The sequence below is a fragment of the Amblyomma mixtum genome, chromosome 2, assembly GCF_055824585.1.
Source record: "Amblyomma mixtum isolate Tamu chromosome 2, ASM5582458v1, whole genome shotgun sequence".
NCBI classification, from domain to species: domain Eukaryota; kingdom Metazoa; phylum Arthropoda; class Arachnida; order Ixodida; family Ixodidae; genus Amblyomma; species Amblyomma mixtum.
Genome location: NC_143013.1, coordinates 309,964,699 through 309,988,575, shown reverse-complemented (window position 1 = coordinate 309,988,575; position 23,877 = coordinate 309,964,699). Strand labels below are relative to the sequence as shown.

Below are 23,877 nucleotides of genomic sequence, written 5' to 3'. Positions count from 1 at the left end.
GAAGAGCCACTTCACAAAATGCATGCTGTTTTGCATCCCAGGACAAGGCCTTGATGCCCTCGGAAGAGGTGTCTTCGAAATCTGCTCAAAAGAGGCACCTGTCGACAATCCTCAAGAGTTCCACCTCAGCGACTGTCCGGCGAGCTTCCACCGTTGACTTCGGTCCGGAAGAGTGCGCGTTTATAAGGTGTGAATATTAAAATTTCATCCCTTTTTAAGCACCCCTAATATATCTAAAGAACTGCAAGTCCTCACAAATGCTCTAGGCAACGGGGCATTTAAGTAATGCGGCCACGACATGGAACGCTGGATATCTACACGGAATACTTCCACATAGCTTCCTACTACCCTCGTTTTCACTAAAATCGTGAAGTCCTTTGGAATCTGTAGAGAAGGTGCCAGCTTATCAGGGGTGCGGGCGTTAAAAGGTGCTGTATATCTCACCGCCCCGGCCACGCGGTGGCCTATAGCGATAACTATATCGGGCACTAAATTTATAGTCGAGGCCGCAGAAAAACTTAAAATTTACTATGAGACAGACTTTGTGCGTTCGACTCATTGAATAGCTGATGCGAGCTCTTGCTTCCATAACTCTGCGCGCCAGTTAAGAATGAGGCGATATAGCATGAAGGGCTATAAATTAATACACCTGCTTCATGTTCGCTTCAACGCCCATCGCTACAGAGCTAAGCGCATTCGTCGTTTAGCTGCACATTGTTATAGCACCCAAGCGCACCAAGTGAAAAGTGGTTTGTGGCTTTTGCGCGGTGGATGAAGAAGAGGAGAGTAAATTTCACTTGAATACGTGGCGTGGTAGATCGTCTTGTTCATCAGATTCTCAAGTGAGAGCGTAATGGAGCAAGCTGCTTCGATGGAACGGGTGTAAAATGGAATCCTTCGCTCGTTATGCTGACAGAGGTTCTTCTGGACGATAGTGGTGCGTATTTCATTCCATTTAGCGCAAATGATAAGATGACAGAAGCACCGTTTACACGAACCCGACAGCGGTGGATCGAGTCGGGGGGGATCGAGCTGAGCTGAGCAAGGTTAGCCTGGTCAGCACGACTCGACGAGTCTCTTAAACACCAACTCGATACGTGCGAGATAACTCTTGTGCTGCGCCCTGCGAGACGCAATCGCACGAATAGTAAACCGGCTCCCGCTTCTGTTTTCCTCAGAAGAAAATGATTTTCCCTAGCCCCGGCCGGATTCTAGCGGCCGCCGCCGCTCCAGTCCGGCCGTGACCAAACATAAAAGTGGATTAAATGTATGCGGAAGGAACTGCCAGTCAAACCTCCCCTTGCGGCGAACATGAGGGGTCGAGTCCAGTCGACTCACCGAACCGACACCGCGGCGTTTACGTGAACCCAGTAACTGATTCTCGACCCGACAACTGACGGCAGCTAACGTGGCGTCGCTCAGCATGAGCCACCAGTAGTGTTCCTGTATACGCTAGCCACCAGGACTGAGCGTGCGCCTCTTCGGCGCAGAGTTGCGCGAAGGTCGGCCGTAATGTTCCAAGCTCTGCGGGAAAGCAGCTTCTGAGGAGCTACACGAGGAGGCAGTTTGGAAGCATCCCTCCTCCTCCAGGTGGTGGCTATACACACCTCCTCATTCGCCTAACAAAACAGACTGCGCTCAGGATGGGAGAGGCTGGGTCCCTCCGGCTCGTAGGCTGGGTATGAGTCGAAATTAATTCGAACACTTGACGTCCGCGGGACCATGTGATCGCGGTTCCGCGCAAACTGTACGGGCGGCGCGTGGAAAACAGTCGCGCAATTCTGCCCCCTGCGCCGCTGTGGTCGCGGCGCAGCTGCAAGGACTCTTGCTCAGATCGTTTCGAAAGCGGGCTACATTAAAACCCTGCCATTTTCTGCCCTTCCTTTCACGTAAGCGCCGATGGTTGCCAGTTTACACAGGGTGGTGTTTTCTCTTGGCGATGTCGCGAAATAAATTTCGTTGACACGTTAATGGGGTGCATTAGGTGTGTCGTGACTTAAGGACAGCCAAACTGGCTAGATGAGGATAGACACTTCGACACTCACTCGATGGACAAGAGAACCTCCGTTCACGGTGCTACGCATCGCCACGTTTCTCCTCTGTGCTGTGGCAGCCCCTCCCAGACGGCAGTAAGCTCGCGACCACCGCGGCGGCAGTCGGGACTCTCCGCGGGAAGCATCTCATCGCAGGGAGAAAGCGACGCCTGGGAGCAGGGCAAGCGACCCTACACGTTTCGCCGCAACACTCGCTCCCGCAGCTGCTTCGACGAGACGCTGTCGCGGAACTCCATCAGCGGCCGACCGTCCGTGATCGGTGAGCGCCTTGCGGAATCTTGACAGCGGTCGCGTCCTGGTGTTGCGCCACAGTGTCATATGCGCCTGCGAGACACATGCTGATGGCACCTGGCTACTAAAACAATAACTTCCACCCACTTTTTGCGCCTTTTATGTCCGGGTTTTCACACGTGGTGTCTCTTTAACGCTTTCTGTCGTAAGCAGACACGCTTCACTTTAAAGCGCGCTCAGGGTCGTGCGGTGATCTGTTGCTCACATTAATCAAAGTGCGGTGCGGGAAGACTGTCTTTCCCACCATCAGATTATGCTTCTGCGTGTGTCCGCAGTTATAATTTTCTCAAATTCCAATTTATAGATAGTACATTTAAGTTTGATAGGTTGGTTTGAGAAATATATAGAAAAAATATGCACAGGCGATTATACAATGTTAGGGAACAGAACTGCGTTAGCAACGTATTTGGTTGCACACTTCGCTTCTACACTGATCGCCTTCCGGTTGCGCCTTTGAACTTAATTTTGCCCTCACTCTTTCATTGCGCTGTCGCATGGGTGCTGATGGGAGGAACTTGGAAGTTTGTGTAGGGAGGAGGTCGGTTGGTGGTTTGCTGGATGGTAGAAGGTGCATTTTTTTTCGGCGGGTGCCCAGAACGTGCCCCGATCATACCTCGGCACCATGAGTGGTGGCTCACTCACACTCACACTCATGACCACTCGCACTCACTACTACTCACACACACTCACACTCATGTCCATTCACACTCACAACCACTCACTCACACTCGCACTCATGACCACTCACACTCACAACCACTCACTCAAACTCGCACTCATGACCACTCGCACTCACAACCACTCACTCGCACTCACACTCATCATCACTCACACTCACAACACCTCACTCACACTCACACTCATGACCGCTCGCACTCACAACCACTCACACGCACTCACACTCATGTCCACTCACACTCACAGCCACTCACTCACACTCGCACTCATGACAACTCACACTCACAACCACTCACTCGCACTCATGTCCACTCACACTCACAACCACTCACTCGCACTCATGACCACTCGCACTCACAACCACTCACTCACACTCATTTCCACTCACACTCATACTCATGTCTGCTAACTCGCATTTACGTTCAGTGTACTGTTTCCTTGTTTGCTGACAACGGAGGGGATGAGAGATTTACTGTCGCGGCGACTGCCCTCGTAGCTCCCCTAACTTTATCCTCAGTCGCAAAGATGTGCTGGTGAGCTGCCCAGGCTTTGTCCGGCTATTTGGCCAATCTCCACAGTTTCGATGCTCGAAGAAAGTAGTCACTCATCACGCATATTCCATGCACCGAATGCTACGCACCTGTGCTCCTGCGCTTGCTGCTGAGACGATGACTGCCTGTATAGCGTCACAGCTGAGATGCTTAGAAAAATTTTTGAACAGTGTCCACAGGCGTGCGCAGGGTTCTCCATGAGAATGAGCCAAGTTTTAGCGCAGTGCCTCCCCCCCTCCTCCCCGCCCCCCACCCCAACCACCTCTCACCTAGGCCCCTGCCGCCAAAACGGAGAGCAAATATGAGGAATGATTATAAAACATTTATTTCCATGTGATGGAATTGCTAAATATACAGGATATTATAGAGGTGTAGTTTTTTATTTTAATCTGTAACATCGGCAGAGGAATATAGGGCATAGAGAGGATAAGCGGCTGGTTTTTTTGACGCTCAAAATGTGAACAAGTGAGGGGAAAGATTCACAGTATTGCCAGCGCCTCCACAAGAGGTCTTGTCTCCACCCAGACGAAGACAGTCCTCTTGTTGAAACGTTCGCAAACACCCTGAGGCTTTCCCTCCCTTGTTCACCACGTGAGTACCGGCAGACGAAGGCAGTCATTGCGTCGCTGAAGCATTGATGTAGCATCGCGCTTCCAGAGTAATTTCCGTTCTTTCTAGACCACAGAAACTATGACAGATTTGTTTTTGGTTACTGTCGCAGCAAAAAAGAAACTGAAAAGATTGCCTCCAAAATGGCCTGGCAAGTAAACAGTTCTTGGAACGCAACATTAGAGGTCTTTGGCCGTTAAAAAACCTGCTTGGCGGAAGCAGTGAACTGTAAACAATGACCGAACAGGTCCGACAGATTAAATGTATGGGGCAGACTTGGCGATTAGGGGAGAAGGGGAGGGGGGGACGCACCTCCTTCCCTTGTGCGTGTGCCTATGACGGTGTGCAAGTAATAATAATGAGTTTGCCTTGACAATATTCTTGGATGGTGTGTAATTACCAAGATTTGGTCTTCCTTGACAATGACGTGTCCGTGACTCTGCATCAACTCATTGGAGCCAAGTGACGATTATGAATACTTTTTGCGGCATGGAAAATGGAGCGTGTTTTTCAAAAGATCGAGTGATTTCCTCACGCAAAGGAAAATGGCTGGAATGGGTCGCAAGTAGAGAATTTCCCCGCGTAATAACGATGCTAGGGGAGGTTGCCATTATCAATCCATTTACAAAACTTACTAAGCTTACTATGTGTGACCGATCTGTGTACTGTACATGTCTGCAGGCAGTACGTTTTCTGTATTGCCCATAATCCCTGTCTGAAGGAAGTTTTACAAACCAGCGCGGTGTTTTTGAGGCCAGTGCATGCGGAGACCACATGCGCATCCGTGTGGTAATAGGGGGTGCTTACTTTGCACCCGATTATTCTCCAACGTCGTTCTCGGAAGAATGCATATGCAGATAACTTGTTAGCCAATTTGAGACAATCTGAAATGATATGACTTTACTGGGAAAAAGCGCTATCCAGAAGTTCTTGGTGGAAATCATAGTATCTGCTTCAAATGATGCCTCATGCTGTCCAGATATCAGTTAGGGGAAGATTGCTGAAATCGGTGCGTGCCAAGAGAAGTTAATCCCCTTGCTGTACACGAAAAATGAACAAAATCGCATTTCACGAGCTCATTTCGGTTTCACTCGCCAAATGCCGAAGATTAGGTGGCACAAATGAGAACCAAGCCTCGCATACATGCAGCGGAAGCTTGTATGCAGTTGTTGACTTGTTAGGAGAAGGTAAGTGACGCCAACCAAGTAAAATACAGAAAAAACAAAAAACACGACGTTTCGGGACCGGCTGGGCCCCTTCTTCACAGTGTGACTACGGGCGAGCGCAGCATGGCTTTGTAAGCCCCTGCGTGGAGGACCTCCGGGTCAATGGCCGCAGCCCATGGACGTAGGATGAGGGGAGAGTCCCCAGGGAACGATTAACATTCTGTCGTGTTTGCTGAATGTGCCACGACTCGAGTAGAAGCCTCCTGCGTGGGTTAGCTTCCGTTTCCAATACAATGGTGCTGTCGAAGTCAATTGGATGGTCACACCCTTCGCAGTGTTCGGCCACGGCGCTGCGTTGACGATTGATGTGACGGACGTCCGCTTTGTGTTGGCTCATCCTTTCCGCGAAGTTCTTCGTTTCCCCTATGTACGACGCCGGGCAGACGGAACACGGAATTTTGTACACGACGCCCTGGGCCTTTTCTCTGGGCTGCCGGTTTTTTGGGCGGGGGAGAAGGCTGGTCGGTTTGTGCGTTGTCAGCACCCCTTCTGCCAGCACCCCAACCAGACAGACTTCTATCGAATGTTTTCTTTTGAGTTGTTGACTTGCCAGGGCAGCCCCCACCTGCTCATATTGCCAACGGCGTAGTTCTGCTTACATGACGCTGACGGGAGCCTATTCATGACCAAAGAAAAAACTTTTTTTTTTTGGACTCCGGGGAGAGCGTGGGGGAGCTTAATATTCAACTCTTTCCTGTGCTGCGAGCACAGTCCAGAGTCGAATATGTCGGCACCCTTCGAACTGTTTGTGAAAAGCTCCTGGCCCCCCTTCCGCCTGCCGCCCTCAGTTTTCTATTCTCTTCTGGTCATATTTTTGGCTGTGGCATCGTATGTTTTTTTCATCAGTGCCTCAGCAGCACTCGCTTGCACGATACTTTTAAGCGAAACGAAAACTGTCGCCCTAGCTTGATTCTTATTAACTTTTAGTCGCGTGTACGGCTTTTAATTATTTTTAATTTTTTTCTCGAGTGAAACGGCGACAATACTCAGACACATTCTATTTTATATCCCTTTCCCGAGTACATAAAAATTAATTTCGAACTGTACGTCCAACCAATCAAAAAAGGTCCGGCAATTTGGTTGCCACCTCATATCCACTGCCGAAAATCGCCGCAACGTTTCATCACAGTTGAGTTTCCCTCTCAATCTTGTAGAGGTAAATTACGTTGATGATGATTATTGAAGGGTGCTTGACGTCTTGCAGATTCGATATTGCTCGATCAAGTTGCCAGAGGACACTTCTGGAGAGGTTAACTTTTTATTACCAATTATTAAAACAAAGAAAGATACAAGCAAGGAGAAAACTTGTTTACATTTGACTGACCAGTAGCTTTACGTGACGAAACCAGCCCTCGGTCCCGCCCAAACACTTGATTTTAAACCCTGCCGTCGGTGGAGACAGTAACCAATCAGGTAACTCCACAAACATCAACCCAATAAATCATTGGGGAAAGGAAAACGTCGCCAATCAACAACTGTAAAAGGACAACACAACCAATCAGTTATTTTGGAAAGAAGATAACTCACCTCCACAAACACTGCACAAATATGTACATTTTCCACCATCAAGACTTCGGAGGTTTCTCCCTTCGTCCCGCGAGCTTCGCAAACATTCTCGATTTCCCACGGTGCAGGTTGTTTCAACCTCTGGTAAACTCAGGTTCGGGGAAAGTCACCTCAAGGCCCATCTGTTCAGTACCGTCACTTACAAACTGTCTTCAAGCCTGTAGCTAGCGTGGCAATGTCCTGTTGACCGCGCCTCAAGTTGTCAACGCGTGCTGCCATAGACATGGGACAAAAGCTACACGACGAGGATCCGCCTTTCCGCAAGAATGTGCACAGTGGGATGCGACCTGACGTATATGTTCCCGGAGGGTGTTTGACCTTTCCCTTTTGCTCGGAATCCGTCGCTATCCCGCTCCCCTTACACCGCTGGGCAGCCAGTGTGACTCATCCCCCTCCCTGCAGTTGTGCGGAGAGCAGAAAAAAAAAAAAAACTCAATGGACATTCCTTTATCGCGAACCCGGACGCGACAAACAATGCACAGGACCGCGAACTTCACTTCCACTATCAGCACGAAACAATAATTTCTGGCGCAAATTAAAACATAAAATATTGCCGTTTTGGATATCTCCTTGGGCGTCAAAGACATTACCATGCCTGATGCTATGCAAACAAAAAAAAATAAATTATAAAAGCCACATGCTTGATTTCCGACGCTGGGCTCTTTAAAGTACATGATAGAAACAACAATCCTCTGGCGTTACCGAAAAGCGCACTTGGTTTTCGCGTCGTTTCCGGGCTTGAGCCGGGTTTGTGCAGTTCAAGACCTGGGATAAAGGAGGTCGGGTTACCGCATGGGTCAGAGCCTATGAACAAATTACGGCCAGAGGAGAGCTCTGCAATGCGCACACCTGGGCAAAGAAAAAAAACCGAAGTCCACTGCAGCCCCCGAGGTCCCAACTTAAGGTAGTTATTGCCGAGCAGCGGACAGTCGTTGTTTCAGCAGTAAGCATTGTAACTCATACGTATACGAGATAGAGCCATGCGGGGGGCGTGGCAAGAGACATATATCTATATTTTCAGGACTGGCAATGCGAAATTCGATAAAGGGTCTCAAAAAACTTGTAGCGGCTCACTGCATCCGCGAAGGGCCTGCGCCCGTGCCAACGGTGAACTACAAAAGCAACGAAAGATTGCCGTTCCCGTGCCAGCGGAATCCTTTCCGTCGGTTGTCCAAAGACACCGGCATGATGCCTTATGCTGCCTCGAGAGCCTTCAGTAGTGAATATTTGCTTCCCGCAGCTGTCAACAACATGAAATTAGCTAAGCGGGTATCAGCGTCACGAAACATGGGCGACCGACTTCGCTGTCGCTTCCACCCACCACTCACATCCACTCATTGCCACTCACAACCACTCATTGTCACTCATATCCACTCATATCCACTCACCACCACTCATTGCCACTCACGCCCACTCACATCCACTCATCCATCATACCCACTCACCTCTACTCACACACACAACCACTCAATCGCATTCGCACTCATGTCCACTCACACTCACGTCCACTCACACTCACGACCATTCACTCATACTCACACTCATGACAACCCACACTCATATCCACTCACTCGCACTAACACTCACGTCCACTCGCACTCACGACCACTCACTCGCACTCACACTCAGACCACCCACACTCACATCCACTCACTCGCTCTCACACTCATGATTACCGACACTCATATCCACTCACTCGCACTCACACTCACGTCCACTCGCACTCACGACCACTCACTCACACTCACACTCACAGACGTGAGTGTGAGTGTGAGTGAGGCGATATGAGTGCACTCATGAGTGAGTGTGCCGACCTATGGCCCCGATCCACCACAGGCGCTGATGTTAACACCCACACACATAAAGACCAGGGGTTTTTCGTCGAAAGAGAACTGTATTGCTGACGCAGTAAAAACTATACCCGGCATTATGGTCCCTGCCACCAACCCGTATACGAAGGGACGCTCCTAACCATTCATTCATTCATTCATTCATTCATTCATTCATTCATTCATTCATTCATTCATTCATTCATTCATTCATTCATTCATTCATTCATTCATTCATTCATTCATTCATTCGACATTGGTTTGTGCGCCGTTGTTTGCTTATGTGCTCGTGTGGATGTCACCAGTATCCTCTGAAATTGTCCCGTGTTTCTAACGCACTTGTTCCCTACAGTTCTCCTGTTTCGGCTCCTTGGGGGCTTGGGGGTGTGGGCCTGCACTCCACACCGTTACCTCATTTTTTATGGGAAGTTTTCCTTTATGGTCATTGAGTGAAAAGGTAATTTCTTGTCAGATCTACGCTTGAGCTATGAGAAATAATGGTGTAGAGTCGGATAATTTACTCTGACGCAGTAGCGATCGCCTGAATTTTTCAACGTCTATGCAACTCATGTGTACATGAGAGTTGATTCTGAATTACATATGTCTCTTTAAATGCGGCCGGCGGTGGCCGAATGCTATGTTCAGTAGTGTCGCTGGCTTTGGACACGTCAGTGACAAAGATTGCACCAAAGTTGTTGCAGTACACTGGACATGGGATTTTTATGCTTAATTAATATCTATTTTGGTTTGTGTACCGATCATAATCTAACCCGCCGCGGTGGCTCAGTGGTTACGGCGCACGGCTGCTGACCCGGAAGACGCGGGTTCGATCCCGGCCGCGGGGGCCGAATTTCGACGGAGGCGAAAATCTAGAGGCCCGTGTGCTGTGCGATGTCAGTGCACGTTAAAGAACCCCATGTAGTAGAAATTTCCGGAGCCCTTCACTACGGTGTTCCTCATAGCCTGAGTTTCTTTGGGACCAATAAACATAAACAAACATATAATGTAGCAAATATTTATCGATCTCTTGCATCCTATTTTTTTCAGGCAGCCACATAGGAAGCCAGTGCGGGTCTATGACAAAGAAAACCAAGGCCAGAAGGTAAGCGCGATACTGCGATTTACGCACTAAGCCGGTTCGTGTTCAGCCTATACGGCCACCATTGGTTCACAACATTGGAAATGCAAGATGGTGAGGAGAGGAATGCTATCTCGATACTCCCGCTTGGGGCGAACGAGGTCAAGTTGGCTGCCATCTCAGACAGAAAGGATTAAAAGAGGCAGAGAGAGGCTCTTTATTGCTGCTGCCATCACTCCCTTTGCAAGCATATATTACTCGCTCAGAGACTAATCGCAAGAGAATCATCAGCCTCTTTACGATGACTGACCGCTCGTCTCTAAAGCAAAGTGCTAAAGTTAGTCCCATGTTTTTAAGTTTTGCCTTTGAGCGCACATTTATGCCACCCGTTTCTCTCGCTTTCTTGAACGATATGCCGTTCTCGGCTTAACACCTATGCATAAGAGCGCATCGTCGAGGTGCGCGTATTTTTATGCTCGCTTACGCTGCATGCTGACTATATTACGCAGGGACTGCAGGGACGATCATTAAGCGTGTTGTGTCACTTGGTGTCGGCGAAATTAATCAGCCGTCTAGCGTAGTATACACACAAACCAGTGGCGCCCTGATAAAACAATTTACTCCGGGTCGCTGCTCACAACGACGAAAATCTCCGCTCTTTCGCAGTGCTCGCGAGGACGTTCACAATGCCTTCTTGCTGGGGCCATCGCTCATGTGTGTGTTGGGTGGCATCTGCAGTTTCCACGCTGACGGTAACAAGAGGGCGCTGAGGGTTGTCTCCCACGCGTGAGTATAGGCTTTGCATGGACCCCGTCAGAGAAACGAAGTAGAATGTGTGTTCTCTTTTCATTTGATACAACATATGGCGTGTTATTGCCGCTGCCTCATTGCGTTATGGAGCGTACTATGGAGGTATGCTTCCTTTTTTACGAATAGCTTAACGGGAAAGCACGCGGGATCGAGCTCCCGGTTTCTTTCAAAGGGCATTTTTGGCCTCCTTTGGGCATTCAAGTTACTTATTCATATCGTAGATATATGAGTGTGCCCGACTGCACAGTAAAAAAAAAAAAATGTTGAAGAATCCCCGATCTCCTTTGACAAGGAATGCAGTTAGAAATGAGAGTACACCGGAATATACAATAAGATAGTAGAATGCGTAAAATATTGTGAATCAATTCGCAATTCACTCAGCGCGTGTCTTTTATGCACTCAGAAAATACACTTCGACAGTGTTCCATTCCTGCATGAAAGATTCTTACAGCAGAGCGGCATGAATTCCTCATGTGAAATATTCTCAGACCTTTATTCTTTAACCAATTGCTCATATGAAGAGAACATTTAAATTATCTTAGACAGTAGATGATTTAGCACGCCGATAAGCTTTTTCACATAAGTTTGGGGACCAGCGTGAATAATGGCCTCGATAGTTGAGCTTTTGCTGCAAACCAGCTTTAAGCAATGGTTAAGCCTTGGTTTAGTGCTTGTCACTATCGACGTGAATTGTCTATTGGCGTAGTTATGCCTGAGAGATTCTTGCGTACATTGCAGCCAATGAAGTAAGGGAAGCTTGTGCAAAGGCAAGCTTTTTTTTTTTTTGAAACCAAGCCAAAATGATGGTTGCGCTCGTCTGCCATTGGTCAGGGCAGTAAAAGCGAGGCCGCTGATTTTAAATGCTGAACAAAGAAACCAAAAAGAAATGGAAAAAATTGACACACGATTACGATAATCAGAAATTCGAGCGAATCTCTACACATGTCACCTGCCACCGCTGGCTGGTGGTGGGTTACGCTGGTGAAAATTTTTGAAGCTACAGTTCACAAGTAGTCGCTATATATCAACAAAATATTCGAGGTTGAAAGCGGTGGTTGCCTTTATTTAACGGCGTGCCCTGGTGGTTTATGGTGTCGTCTACCAGGGGAGTATCAGAATAATCAAAGTGGAGCTTAATGTGCACTCAGGACTGCATATATATATGTTGAATAGAAAGCGTGCTTCAAGCTTCGCCATTGCCGCTCGAAGCGAGTAGGCGTAGTGTCATTACTCACGGGCTCATGCACAACCATATTGCAGAGCGGACGACGTGCCCTCCCCCCTGATAACCACCGTCACCTGGGCGATAATGACACTACCCGGGGCCGTGCTGGCGCTTGTCTCCTGCAGCGCGGTCATTTGGCTTCTCTACGTGAGGCCACAGTGAGTTCGCTTCCCTGCCTTGCATCCGCCGCAAAAGCGAAAAGGCGAGTAGAGAAGTTGTTGTTTTGGGGAATGACGAACTCCTGGTGCAAAAAGAGGTAACGGGCAGAACCTTAAGTTACTGGGTTGATCATGCTCAGAAAGGCGTCACATTTCATCAGAGAACTAACTTCCAAATTTGGTCATAACGCGATAGCGTTAAAGGCCCCGTCCCCCAGAAAATCCGGCGTCGGCGTTGTCGGCGCTGTGAGCGAAAAATCACGAGCTTGACTCTTGCAGGTGGCGCCCAGAGAGCAACCTAAGAGGCAGATGTGCCATCTAGGCCACGTGAACTTGCGGCGTCATCATACCTGCCCCCGGACAGTGAGCAAACTGCTCGCCATGGCAGGTGCCAGTTAAATTAGATTGTTTGCTCGGTAAGAACAACCTGAGTCACACAAGCCTCACCGGTGGCAGCACCTGCCATCGCAGGGCAGTGGCACATCGCTTAACCGCTGCACCACTGCGCTAAAAGTGGTATGAGGACTCCCAGACATCTATGAATGTAAACTAGACAGTGACCTTCCGCATATACAGGAATCAACCCATTACGATATCGCGCCCTACGATTAAGGCGGACCTTAAGTTTATGGTTTATGTGGTTTAACGTACCAAAATGACTCAGGATATGAGGGACGCCGTAGTAAAGGGCTCCGGAAATTTCGACTACGTGGTGTTCTATAACGTGCACTGACATCGTATAGTATGCGAGCCTCTAGAACCACCACGGCCGGGATCGAACCCACGTCTTTCGGGTCAGCAGATGAACGCCATAACCACTGAGCCACAACGGTGGCACGGAGCTTAAGTGCCCCCTCCAAATTTTTGCTACGACTCGCCTTTAGGCCTTAATTGAGGAAGGATTATGAGCGATTGCGTGATGGAGGGCCCAGGTTTTGCTGCGGGTTTACAAGGTTATCGAATCACCTATGGTAAGGCGGGCAGGTAACTTAATTATTGTTACCTATCTGCAGCGGGCAACTCAGTTTCACCTTGTAAAGATGAGTTTGTGAAAGGAATACTTGTTCCTTTTTTTTTTCCGGAAGCAAGTCGGTCTTGGTGCATGGGGTAAAATGATTACCGTTAGCAACACCACCTCGGCGTTCCATGTGTCGCAGTGATCCGGACCCCTTCTCACCGGAGAATCTGTCCGTCATGAGAGCTGCCCGGGAACGGCGCGCGGGTCGGCGAAGACAAAGGTAAGTCTTTCTCGCGTATCTTGTACACGGCGTAGCTTAGAGCGCCTCACTTCAAGGCCTATAGCCTCCTATAATTTCAGGAGGCTATGGTTAAGCACGGTGTCTGGGAATAAAAGACGGTCGTATCAAAACTGCACTTCACTGAATTCATCACTTCACCGCACGATGGATTCCAGAAAGTTTTACCTCTCCGGAAGTGGCCACACTAAAGGTCACCTTGTTGTTCCTTTTACCAATTTAATGGTTATCAAAATCATTAAAAATAGCTAAAATATTTAAAACTACGAAAACGAATATAAATGCTCGTTCCTTCTTTACACTCTCGCTATGAATACAAATACCTCCACAATTATGACTTGTCATTAATGCATTTAACCTGCGCAGCTGCTTGCGCTTTCGCAATTCGCGATGAAATCAGACTCCACCAACACCTGTAAGCGACTCCTCGCTGTCGGTGACGTTGCGTGGGCGGTCACGTGACGGCGACGAAACGGTGACACCTAGGTTATTCGGTGTCACATGACCATGAGGTGATCGCGTGATGCTCTACGCCAGTGATGCCGCTCGCACCAGGAGTGAGCGATTAACAGCTTCACGGCAAGCTATGCGGAATAAAAAGCTTGTTGCCCTGTACGGGAAGCTTGCTTCACCTCAGCAAAGCAGGAAATAAAAATTATGGGGATGCTTAAGTCACCGTAAGAACGGAATCTGAGAGCATTAGAACAGCTGATGTAGAAGTACTTTGAAGCGAGTCTCTACTCCCGCGGCTGTAGAGACACATTTTTTTTTTGGTAGTAGCTCCGACTCGAGTTGGAGCTGCCCCACGCGCGTCCAAACTCAACAACGAGCAGCTCCACACTGATGGGGAGACGGCCGAGAACATGTTCCAACCTGTTTGTTTCGCCCGTTCCCAGTTGCGGGCTCCCCTTTTGTTTTAGTGCCAAACCACTATTTCATGCGGTCAAACCCAACCAAGAATCTTGTGGCTTGCATGACCTTGAGGATTCAGAAATGAAATAAATATTGCCGCGACTGGATTTCAAACCCGAACAGACCAGCTGGCCACTGCGCAAGAGCACTATCCTATCGCCGCAGCCGATTGCCCCTCGAGTTGAACTGCAACATTCTCTCGCGCTATGCATTGCACATCGCCGTCTTCATCAACTTCCATCTGCGGCTTGAACAGATAAGATCAGCTCAACCTCGATTAGAGCTTAGCCTGAGTACTATCGTCGACAGGCGTGCCGACGACCCAGCAAAGCAAAACTATGAGCCAACCAGGCTGAATACATTCGTTCGCACGTCTACTCTAACTATGTTAGAATTCTACCCCTTTTCTCAGTTTTGACTTCATTTACAGCCGGTTGCCTCCGCTTTCTTTTATCTCGCTGAAAGCCTGTTCTAACCTATAGTTGTTCAGGTGGCTCTGCATTGTGTCGCCGTTTCCTGGTTGCGTGTTACCCTCTTGTTTTTCAATTTTGAATTTCCGCGTCGTGGTTACGTGACCTTCCCTCTCGTGATCGCTCTCACGGAGTGGTCATGTCCACATGTGACGCCATCGCCATCTCGCCGGAGTCACGTGACACTGTGATGTCACTGCCCTCTCGACCTATCTGCGACTTTTGTGACTGACGCAGTATGAGAGATCACATGTGAAGTCTAATGCTCTCGGATTGGTCATAAAACAATGACACATGAACAAGAAAGGATATATAGGGCACACGCAAATTAATTCATGATCAACCGCTTGGCAGCTTGTTTGAATTCAAGCGGACATCTGTTGTGGACGCTTTCATTGCGCAGGGGCGTGGAATTCGCCAGCGCTATGTACGTGGCCATCTTCAGCTTGGCGTACGCACCTTCACTTCTGCTCGGCATCGATCCGCGGTAAGTCCCCTCCCCCCACCCTTACCCCTCCAGTATAAAACAGAGGAGCAATAGTGCACACCCACATAATACGAGGGGGTACCCAAAAGAAACCGGACTTATGTTTATTTGAACTTATTTGTTCACATTTTAAGCACAGACCTTCAATCTCCTTCAAAGTATTCCCCACTTCCAATGATATGCTTGTCGAATCTTTCATTACATTTTTAAAAACATTGTTTAAATTCATCTTTTGTGATGCTTGACAGTGTCTCTGTCGTTTTTTTCTTCACCTCAGTAACATCAGCGAAACGCTTTCCATTCACCTATTTTTTCATTCTAGGAAACAAAGAAAGTAGCACGGGGCAAGGTCGGGAGAGTATGAGGGTTGAGGAATAGGGGCCATGCCATTTTTGGTCCAAAATTGTCGTAGAGACAGAACTGTGTGCGCAGGGGCATTGCCATGATGAAAAAACCAGTCACCCGACCGCCAAAAATCTGGCCGCTTCCACCGCACACTGTTGCCCAATCTTTTCAAAACATCCAAGTAGAAAGCCTGGCTAACTGTTTGACCCTGCGGAACAAATTCTCAATGGACGACTCCTCTCACGTCGTCGAAAAAACAAATCAGCAATGTTTTGAGGTTTGGTTTCACCTGACGAGCTTTTTTGAGGCGAGGTGAATTTGAAGTTTCCCATTGGTATGATTGTTGCTTTGATTCAGGATTCGATTCAGGGACACTTGAGTTGTCCCCATATCATCGTCCTTGTACGTCTTTCTTAATATTTCAAGAGTTTCCATTCAACTTTCTCCGGGAAAAAATCAAAATTTCACCGGCGCACGCTGTTCATGAAAATCAGCCATTGCAAAAACGACATTCACACAAAACAGTTGTCACTCTAAAACTCTGCCTAAACTAGTCTGACCTCCTTCAACGATGGCACTCGGCTTACTGACTCTGGAATGTTCGTTCTATGCGCTCCTAGTGGCAAAACGTGGTACCACAGAAGCTTTGCCGACCAAAAAAATTAGTCCGGTTTCTTTTGGGTACCCCCTCGTATAGCAATTGTTCTATATCTTTCATTTTCATTAAACCGTATGATGTGGCACCTTCATCCATCGCACTCCTCTCATATTTTTCTTACCAGAGCATTCTTGCGCACTGCTTGAAGAGGTGATCCCATGGGTGCTTTGTGTTTCTGGCAACGAAATCACAGGCAAGCTTCAAGCAATCGTTTGGGTATGGGAGTTCCAACGAGTCCGGAGACACTCGTCTCAAGCATTAGAGTTTTTGTGAAATGATATGGTGTTCATGGCTTTGTTCCGTACATCGTGGAAGCAATAGGTGCCTCTCAACGTGGCTTGCCAAAAATGGCGCCTTTATCCAAAAAGACCAGAATATGCTGTACCACTCCCCTGAAAATTTTATACGACGCAAAGTCTACCAACAAGTGGTGCTTACTAGCCGTACTTTTCTAATGCGTGACAAGTTCGCCTCGCTGTTGGGCAAGAAGACTGAAGTACGTTGTCAGCACCTGAGCTGGCATCCCCATACACAGTACGCGCGTTGCAGCAACACTCAATAGCTTTAGGTTGACAAAAAGATTGAAGAATATTGAGACTCCGCCTACACCAAGCAACAGGCTCGACGGGAGTTTTTCTCTTCACCCATCCATTTTACTAGGGCCTGATATATCTCAGCCCTGTACCCGAAATAAAAGCTGCACCATTGCATGGTACGTGGGCAGGTCTTTTCCTCTATTCGGTGCTCTACGTGCGGACACGTTTCAGAACGAGTCGCTAGCTTCCACGGCTGCCGAATCACGTGTCATGTTGAATGGTCATCGCATGACTTAAAATTGCAAAAATCTGTAGCTGTGGCAATTACGAGGTCTGTTAGAAAAGTATCCGACCTTTGGCCGAAGAAACAAAAATGGCATAACTGGAGCGCTGGAAACCTAATTACCTTCAAAGTAGTCCCTTTAGGACTCAACACACTTCTCCCAGATGTGCTGCCACTGTTGGAAGTATTCCGAAAAGGCCTTTTTCGGAATGGAGTTTAGCTCAGCTGTCGTTGCAGCCATAATGTACTCTCTTGTCTGAAATCGCGCTCCTTTCAATGACCTCTTGATTTTGGGAAACAACCAGAAGTCGCAGGGGGCCATATCAAGAGAGTAAGAAGCCTGTTGAACTACAGGGGTCTGGTTTTTCGCCAAAAAAGTCTTAATCAAGTGCGAAGAATGTTCAGGAGCATTATCGTGATGGATGCGCCAATTTCCTGTTGACCACAACTCCGGTCTCTTGCGCCGCACAGCATCACGTAGGCGACGGAGGACATCCCTGTTGTACTCTTTGGTCATTGTTTGACCCTGGGGCACGCGTACTCGTGGTGTGCCACACAGCGAGAGTCCAAGAAAGCAGTCAGCATCACTTTGACGTTGCTGAGCATTTGGCACGAATTCTTTGGTCTTGGGGACGTGGAATGCTTCTACTGTGACGACTGGGATTTGGTTTCCGGGTCGTATCCGTACACCCAAGACTCGTCACCAGTGATTATGGTGTTGATGAAGTCGGGGTCACTGTTTGCGAAATCCAGCATGTCCTGTGAGACTTCAACACGAAGCTGCTTTTGCTCCACCGTGAGCAGCTTCGGCGCGAATTTCGCCGAAACTCTCTTCATGGCGAAATCTTCGGTGATAATGGAATGTGCAGAAAAACTACTGATGTCCACCTCTTCCGCAATTTCTCGGATAGTCACACGACGGTCCCGCATCACCAGAGCGTTCACTTCGGCAATGACCTGGCCATTTCGGTATGTTGATGGCCGACCGGAGCGTGGCTCGCTCTCCACCGATGTGCGGCCATCTTTAAAGCAGTTGTACTATTGCTTAATTTGTGTGCGGCTCTAAGCATCATCACCGAAAACCGTGTAAATATTTAGAATGATTTCCACTTGGCTGACGCCCCGTTTCTGGCAAAATTTGATGCATTAGCGCTGTTCCTGTCGCACCGCCATTTTGCTTGCACTAAAAAACCGACGAGAGCACTGCGCACTACCTCACTCAAACGCTGCCTCCCAGCGACTGACGCTATCGGCAGGCGGGAAAAAATTCGTGCATGCGCACGACGGTTCAAGGTCTGCTGGTGCAAGCGCGCTTGTTTCATATCGATCAGGTGTTCGCAAAAAAAAAAAGGTCGGATACTTTTCTAACAGACCTCGTAAAGGTTTCGACGTTTTACTATCTCAGGCGTTTGCATCAAAACTGTGGGTTCACATGCGGTCTTTATCGTACGCTCTGGAATTGACATCACCGGGGGCAGTTGGGAAGCGCGAACTTTTTGAGTAATCTTCACGTAGTATAATGTGTGCTTAGCACAGTTTGTCGCTGAACTAGTCAGCCGCCTAGAGCATGACTCAGTTGAGAACGTGCAGGATGGCTCTGCTGGGGGCGTTCGCGTCCATGATGCTTGCTACGAGCCTGCTGACGTCATGCCTGCGGGCGGCTTTCGACTTCGTCCGGTCCATCTGGGAGTTGCTGCCCTGGGGAATCCTCCTGCTTCTCGGAGCTACGCAGGTCGCTTCCAGGCTGATGCAGGCATGCCACCCTGTATTCACCTCATTCTGGAATGGCACTTTTAGTGTGGCCCAAAGGGGGGTCATGAAGACCAAAATATACATAGGCAGTGTGTGTGCTTTCATCTAGCTGTCCTGTCTTGTGTTCTCGTTAATGGTGTCACTCAGTGTGCACAAGTAACTCGCCCAAACCGTTATGATTCCCTCTAGGAGATCTCTGAATGACATTGTTTCGAGTGGCATGCGTTTTGGCCAGGGAGAGGCTACCCGTTCAAACCGCGCACAGCTGCCTATATTACATTTGCACTCATAGCTGCCGACAGTATGGACCGTGTTATTCGCCTCAAAGTCGCGGCAGACAACAAAAAACAAAACAAGGATGCAGCTAAACCTGGTGGAGATGGCGTAGAGGTCGAGCAACCACCTCGCGTGCAAGAGGACCGTGGCTCGAATCCCGGTGCCGCGCAATTCTCCACCTGGTTTAAATAAATAAATAAATAAATAACTCCGCGCGTCCGCTGAAATTGCATAACCATGCCTGGGGTGCGGCCTGAGCTCGGTGGTCAGAACCGACAACGCACTTCCTCACCAGAACAGGATTTGGCCACCCTAGTGTAGTACTTGCCCGCAGCCTTATATGAACAAACCAATTAAACCTAGTCAAAGGTGAATCCTGAAGCATTTTCAATTCCTTTAAGGAACGTCTCCTCACATTTTCCGGTAACCATAACAGCTGTGGGAGGCAGGGAGCCACTTGAGAAGGGGATAGTGGGTCAAAACGTGAGAACAATTTGCAAATCGCCATTCTTTTTTATTTGCGGATATCAAAAAACAAATATCCGGAATTATTCCCTACCGTACTGGCATCACCCCCCGAAATATGAAAAGGCCAGATGAAGATGGATACAGTGAAATGTAAAGAAATTTAAAGCTTCAAAATGTCGCATTTTGTCCAGCCCAAGCATGGCAAAAGGAGACAGTGTATCCGGCTCTAATTCTTGCAGTGAATTCACACGAAGGTGGCTCCGTGGACACCTGACAGCCTTTGCGAGCCTATTCGAATGACTGACACTGTGCTCAGAACGAACCAGGCACTGGTTTGTTTCATGACCCACAATGTCTAAGCAATTTAACCGCTGGGTTCTGCGCGTAACTTGGCTACGCGATGCACTGAACTTCCTGCCTTCATCGCAGCTTTTTTCTGTTTTATTGTCACAGTCGTTGCTCTTTCGCTCAGCCGTGTTGCGTGGACACGTGATTTGGATCGATTCGTAGCGCGTGAACTCGAGCTTTTTGATGTGATTGTTGGCTAGACCAAGCAGAACATGATCTATTGTCGGAACGTGTTGTCAAACATTTGCTCATTGCCGCCGCTCAGAGTTGCCGCTAAGTTCGCAAGACTTTTTATACAGTTTCTGCCTTTCATGTTCTCTAATTTTCTTTACTATATATTCTCTGGTGGGCGCCTTTATTAACTCCAAAAAGCTTAATGACACCAGCGCTGCTTGAGTCTCTCTACAGAGCTTTCTTCACGTCTTTAGCGCGCTAGTCGTCATCCTTTGTTTTATTTTTGTACGCTTAGATCACCATACAGAGCGAGATAACACGGGTAGAGCTTTAGAGCAAGTTATAAACCCGTTACATTTAATTTAGTCCCGCCAGAACATTACAACGTCACGTTTTTCCCCACCTGCATTCTGCTCCTAATTATTATCTCTTAATAACCCGACGGGCTGAAATCCCTAAACTTATACGCTAAGAGCAATAACCTATTGTAATAACTAGAGACTAATTGCAATTGTAAAAACTAAACTAAAATGTCATGTTTTTCCCTGTGTCGCGTTTTGCCCCACTCTTCCCTAAATGCAGTGAGAAAATTTGCCGGTGTGTATGTTAGCGCTTGGGGCAAGAGAGGGCTACTCTTAGAGACCAGTGGAAGAGGGTTCTTCCCAACAGTGGACTTAACCTGGCTAATGATGATGATGACGGTTATTGGTATGGTGATGGTATGGCATGGTGATGGTGGTGAAAGCTCTTCAGCTTTCACCACCCCTTTCTCGCTATCCCCCTTTTATATTGTGGTGAAAACATCGGATGGCTGTCACAGTGCCGCGAAGGCCCAACTCGCGCAGCTGAGGAACAGTTTGTTCAAGTGCATTTCGGGGATGTGGTAATGACAGCTGACTCAGGAGTAACTTCTGGCCCTTTTCCGCTTACGTACCGTCAATGCCAAAAGGTTACTAGGCTACTGCGGGAGTGATCACAGCCATCGCAGGGCTGTTTGGCGGAGTACTGGTAGTTCTTTAGGAACTCTTACGCAGCAGTCATTGCTAGACGGAGTATCAGTCCGTTAAATGTTAACGCTAGTTATAAGGGACGGCCAAAATATTTACAAGAAATTAGCAGACATACATCCACAGATACGCACTGCCGCAAGCTAAATATGTTTTTCTTTTTTTTTTTTCTGTTGGCAGGTGTACGACCTTCCGCGCGAGGCGTTCAAGATGGTGTCCCCTTCGTTCTGGAAGGAACGCAGTTCAATCGAGGTGCAGGCCATATTGGCCATTGCCGCCTCGCTCATGGCTGAGACTGCGGACAAGCAGCTGCTCGTCGAGATGATGGCGCCTGTAGTAGTGCATATCGTGAGTGCGCAACGATCACGAAGAGAAACGTCATTGCGCCGGCGGATGCTGTAGCGCATAGTGCCATGGCTGATAAGTGTGGAGGCGTTGACTGACATTGATACGCACTCGTCTCCTCTGCATATAAGGCTGCATCATGCTAAAAAAAATACTCGCAGGCCTATTACGGTATTCGGTAACGCGTTATTACAGCGAAGCTGTTATTTGTGAGATCCATGCCTCTACTCGTGAAGCGATTACACAGAAATTTCCGGAGCCCTCCACTACGGCGTCTCTCATAGCCTTAGTCGCTTTTGGGACGTTAAACCCCCTAAACCAAACCAAACCAAACCACAGTTATTGTTGTTGGTGTTAATTCATGATGCTGATTATAATGCTAATCCTAAGTTAATGTTCGTTGTAAGGTTAGTGCCAACGTTCTTGTTCTCTCAGTTATCGACGTTGAAATCACCAATGAGTAGCCTGGAAGAGGAACCTTTATTAGTTTTTTTGGGGCTTAACGTCCCAAAGCAACCCAGGCTATGAGGGACGCCGTAGTTAAGGTCTCCGGAAATTTCGACCACCTGGAGTTCTGCACTGACATCGCACAGTACACGGGCCTCTAGAATTTCGCCTTCATCGAAATTCAGCTGCCGCAGCCGGGATTGAACCCGCGTCTTTCGGGGCAGCAGCCGAACGCCGTAGCACTGAGCCACTACGGTGGGTGGAAGAGGAACTGTCAATGCCGTCTTACATGCCCCTTGTGATGGCGTCAAAAATTTGAGAACCAGTCAAAGGTGTCAAAAAGGTCACTTGAATAATGGCGTCATGTTTCTGAGCACCAATCAGGCGCATAGAACAGGTCACGGGAGTGGAGACGTCACAGTTCTAAGAACCAATCAGAACTGTGATCCAACTTTTGACGTGCTGCCTCTGTTACGCCCCAGCAGCCAGTGACGCCGAAGTTGCCTACAGCAAGCGGAATACTACAGGAAGACATTTATGGCCTCTGGTATCGCGCAGGCTAAGATGCAGGGCATGTACCCGACGTACTACGCAATCCCGGTGATCGTCGGTGCCTCGTCCAATGTCGTCATGCCGGCGTCGGCCCCGCTTGCCATCCTACACGACATGGCTCGGGTCTCCTTCGGAAAGTTGGTGAGCAAGGAGCGCCATATTCATTCCCGTGTCCTACTAAAGCGTTCTATATTATACTGCTTCGACCTGTACCATTCACGTGGTCTGAGCGAACATCGTTTTTTTTTTTTTTTCGCAGCTTCTGTTTGGCCTGTTCATCAAGGTCATCGTCCTGAGCATGGCCATCATGACAGTCAACATAGCTGGCAGAGCCGACATGCTTGTCAATGATGCGCCAACCGAATGAGCCGCATCATTTCGACGCGGCAGCACTCCCGTGCCCTTAGTGCGCGAGCTAAGCGCCAATCGGGGCATGGTGTCCTTCCTGTTTGGACAGTTGGTTTGCTCGAAGTGCGCTGATTTATGTGCCCACCTCCGAGCTTTTTAGCTCACTTTTTCTTTTTTTTTTTTAGTTTTGCTTTTTCGCGTAATCATCGTATTGAATATGGTGCAAGAGCAAGGTATGACCCAAAGCTTTCGCTTCATCTTTACCTTGCATCAGAATTTAAATAGTAAGCTAGTAGTAATTACTTGCTTTCTACCACTGTACCACCTGAATGCTGCCAACGCTCTGTTTTAATTCGACGTTCTCGTGCTGACATATGCGAGTTAATGTTGAGAGTGAAATGTAAGAACCAACACGGTGAGGTGTGGATTCCACCGTAACCGTAGACAATATGTTACGGACGAGCTTGTTTCAACTGCTCTGCTGTGCATTCGACCGGTGTTTGGACCTTGCTGTGGGCAGATTTCACGTTTAACTGTTTATAAATAGAGTGAACACATGCAAATGACTTAGTTGAAATCAATGTTTACGCTTTTGTTGCCTTCATTGAAACTCTACTATATAAAATGTATACTTCACCGCATCTTGGTCTTGTGTTAGTCGGGCATAACTCTAGTTGACTGCACGTGCGCCCTTTTGGCGGTAAAGCCAGCATGCAGGGATGTAGGCGAACATTCCGAAACGTATGCGTGTTGGTGCGCCACTCTCGCGCAAAGGGTTTGGAGGAGGACAGGGTTTGAACTGAGGCCCAGGTGCATTTGTTGCTGCTTCACGCTGATGTAATAGCACTAAACTGCGCATATGCCTATGACTAAATTGCTAGTTGGCAAAAAGTATACGGTATAGCTTGTCGTTCGTCCTTGCAGCTGGAGCAGCACGCGAGCAGCGCAGGAGGCGGCGGCTTCGTTTCACTGCGCCTCTCCAGGGAAGGCCTTGACGCCTTGGGAAAAAGGGGTTCGGCTCAATTTCACCTTGTCAACCGGACCGCTTCTGAGGGTCCTCAATGAAGCTCAGTGTGGCGCCAGTCTCTGAGGGGATGATGCATGCAGTCATTGCTCACGTGCATCGATGTGTTTTGTG

At 48.4% G+C, this 23,877-nt stretch overlaps 1 protein-coding gene across 5 annotated transcripts in view; it reads left to right on the top strand.

Moving 5' to 3' along the window:
• The window catches only part of LOC149364944 (uncharacterized), a 55,071-nt gene extending 31,696 nt beyond the window's left edge, over positions 1-23,375 (top strand). For 4 of the 5 annotated variants that reach the window (XM_089574928.1, XM_089574926.1, XM_089574924.1 and 1 more), the window contains 11 exons: positions 42-187; positions 2,114-2,313; positions 9,852-9,906; positions 10,549-10,668; positions 11,953-12,075; positions 13,233-13,313; positions 15,117-15,200; positions 18,613-18,775; positions 21,228-21,395; positions 22,398-22,532; positions 22,651-23,375. In XM_089574928.1, coding sequence (XP_089431054.1) covers positions 42-187; positions 2,114-2,313; positions 9,852-9,906; positions 10,549-10,668; positions 11,953-12,075; positions 13,233-13,313; positions 15,117-15,200; positions 18,613-18,775; positions 21,228-21,395; positions 22,398-22,532; positions 22,651-22,758 — 1,383 coding nt within the window. In that variant the 3' untranslated portion in view covers positions 22,759-23,375. The remainder of the gene's footprint in view (positions 1-41; positions 188-2,113; positions 2,314-9,851; positions 9,907-10,548; positions 10,669-11,952; positions 12,076-13,232; positions 13,314-15,116; positions 15,201-18,612; positions 18,776-21,227; positions 21,396-22,397; positions 22,533-22,650) is intronic. The other variant, XM_089574925.1, reaches the window with a different exon arrangement.
• The last annotated feature ends 502 nt before the right edge of the window (positions 23,376-23,877 follow it).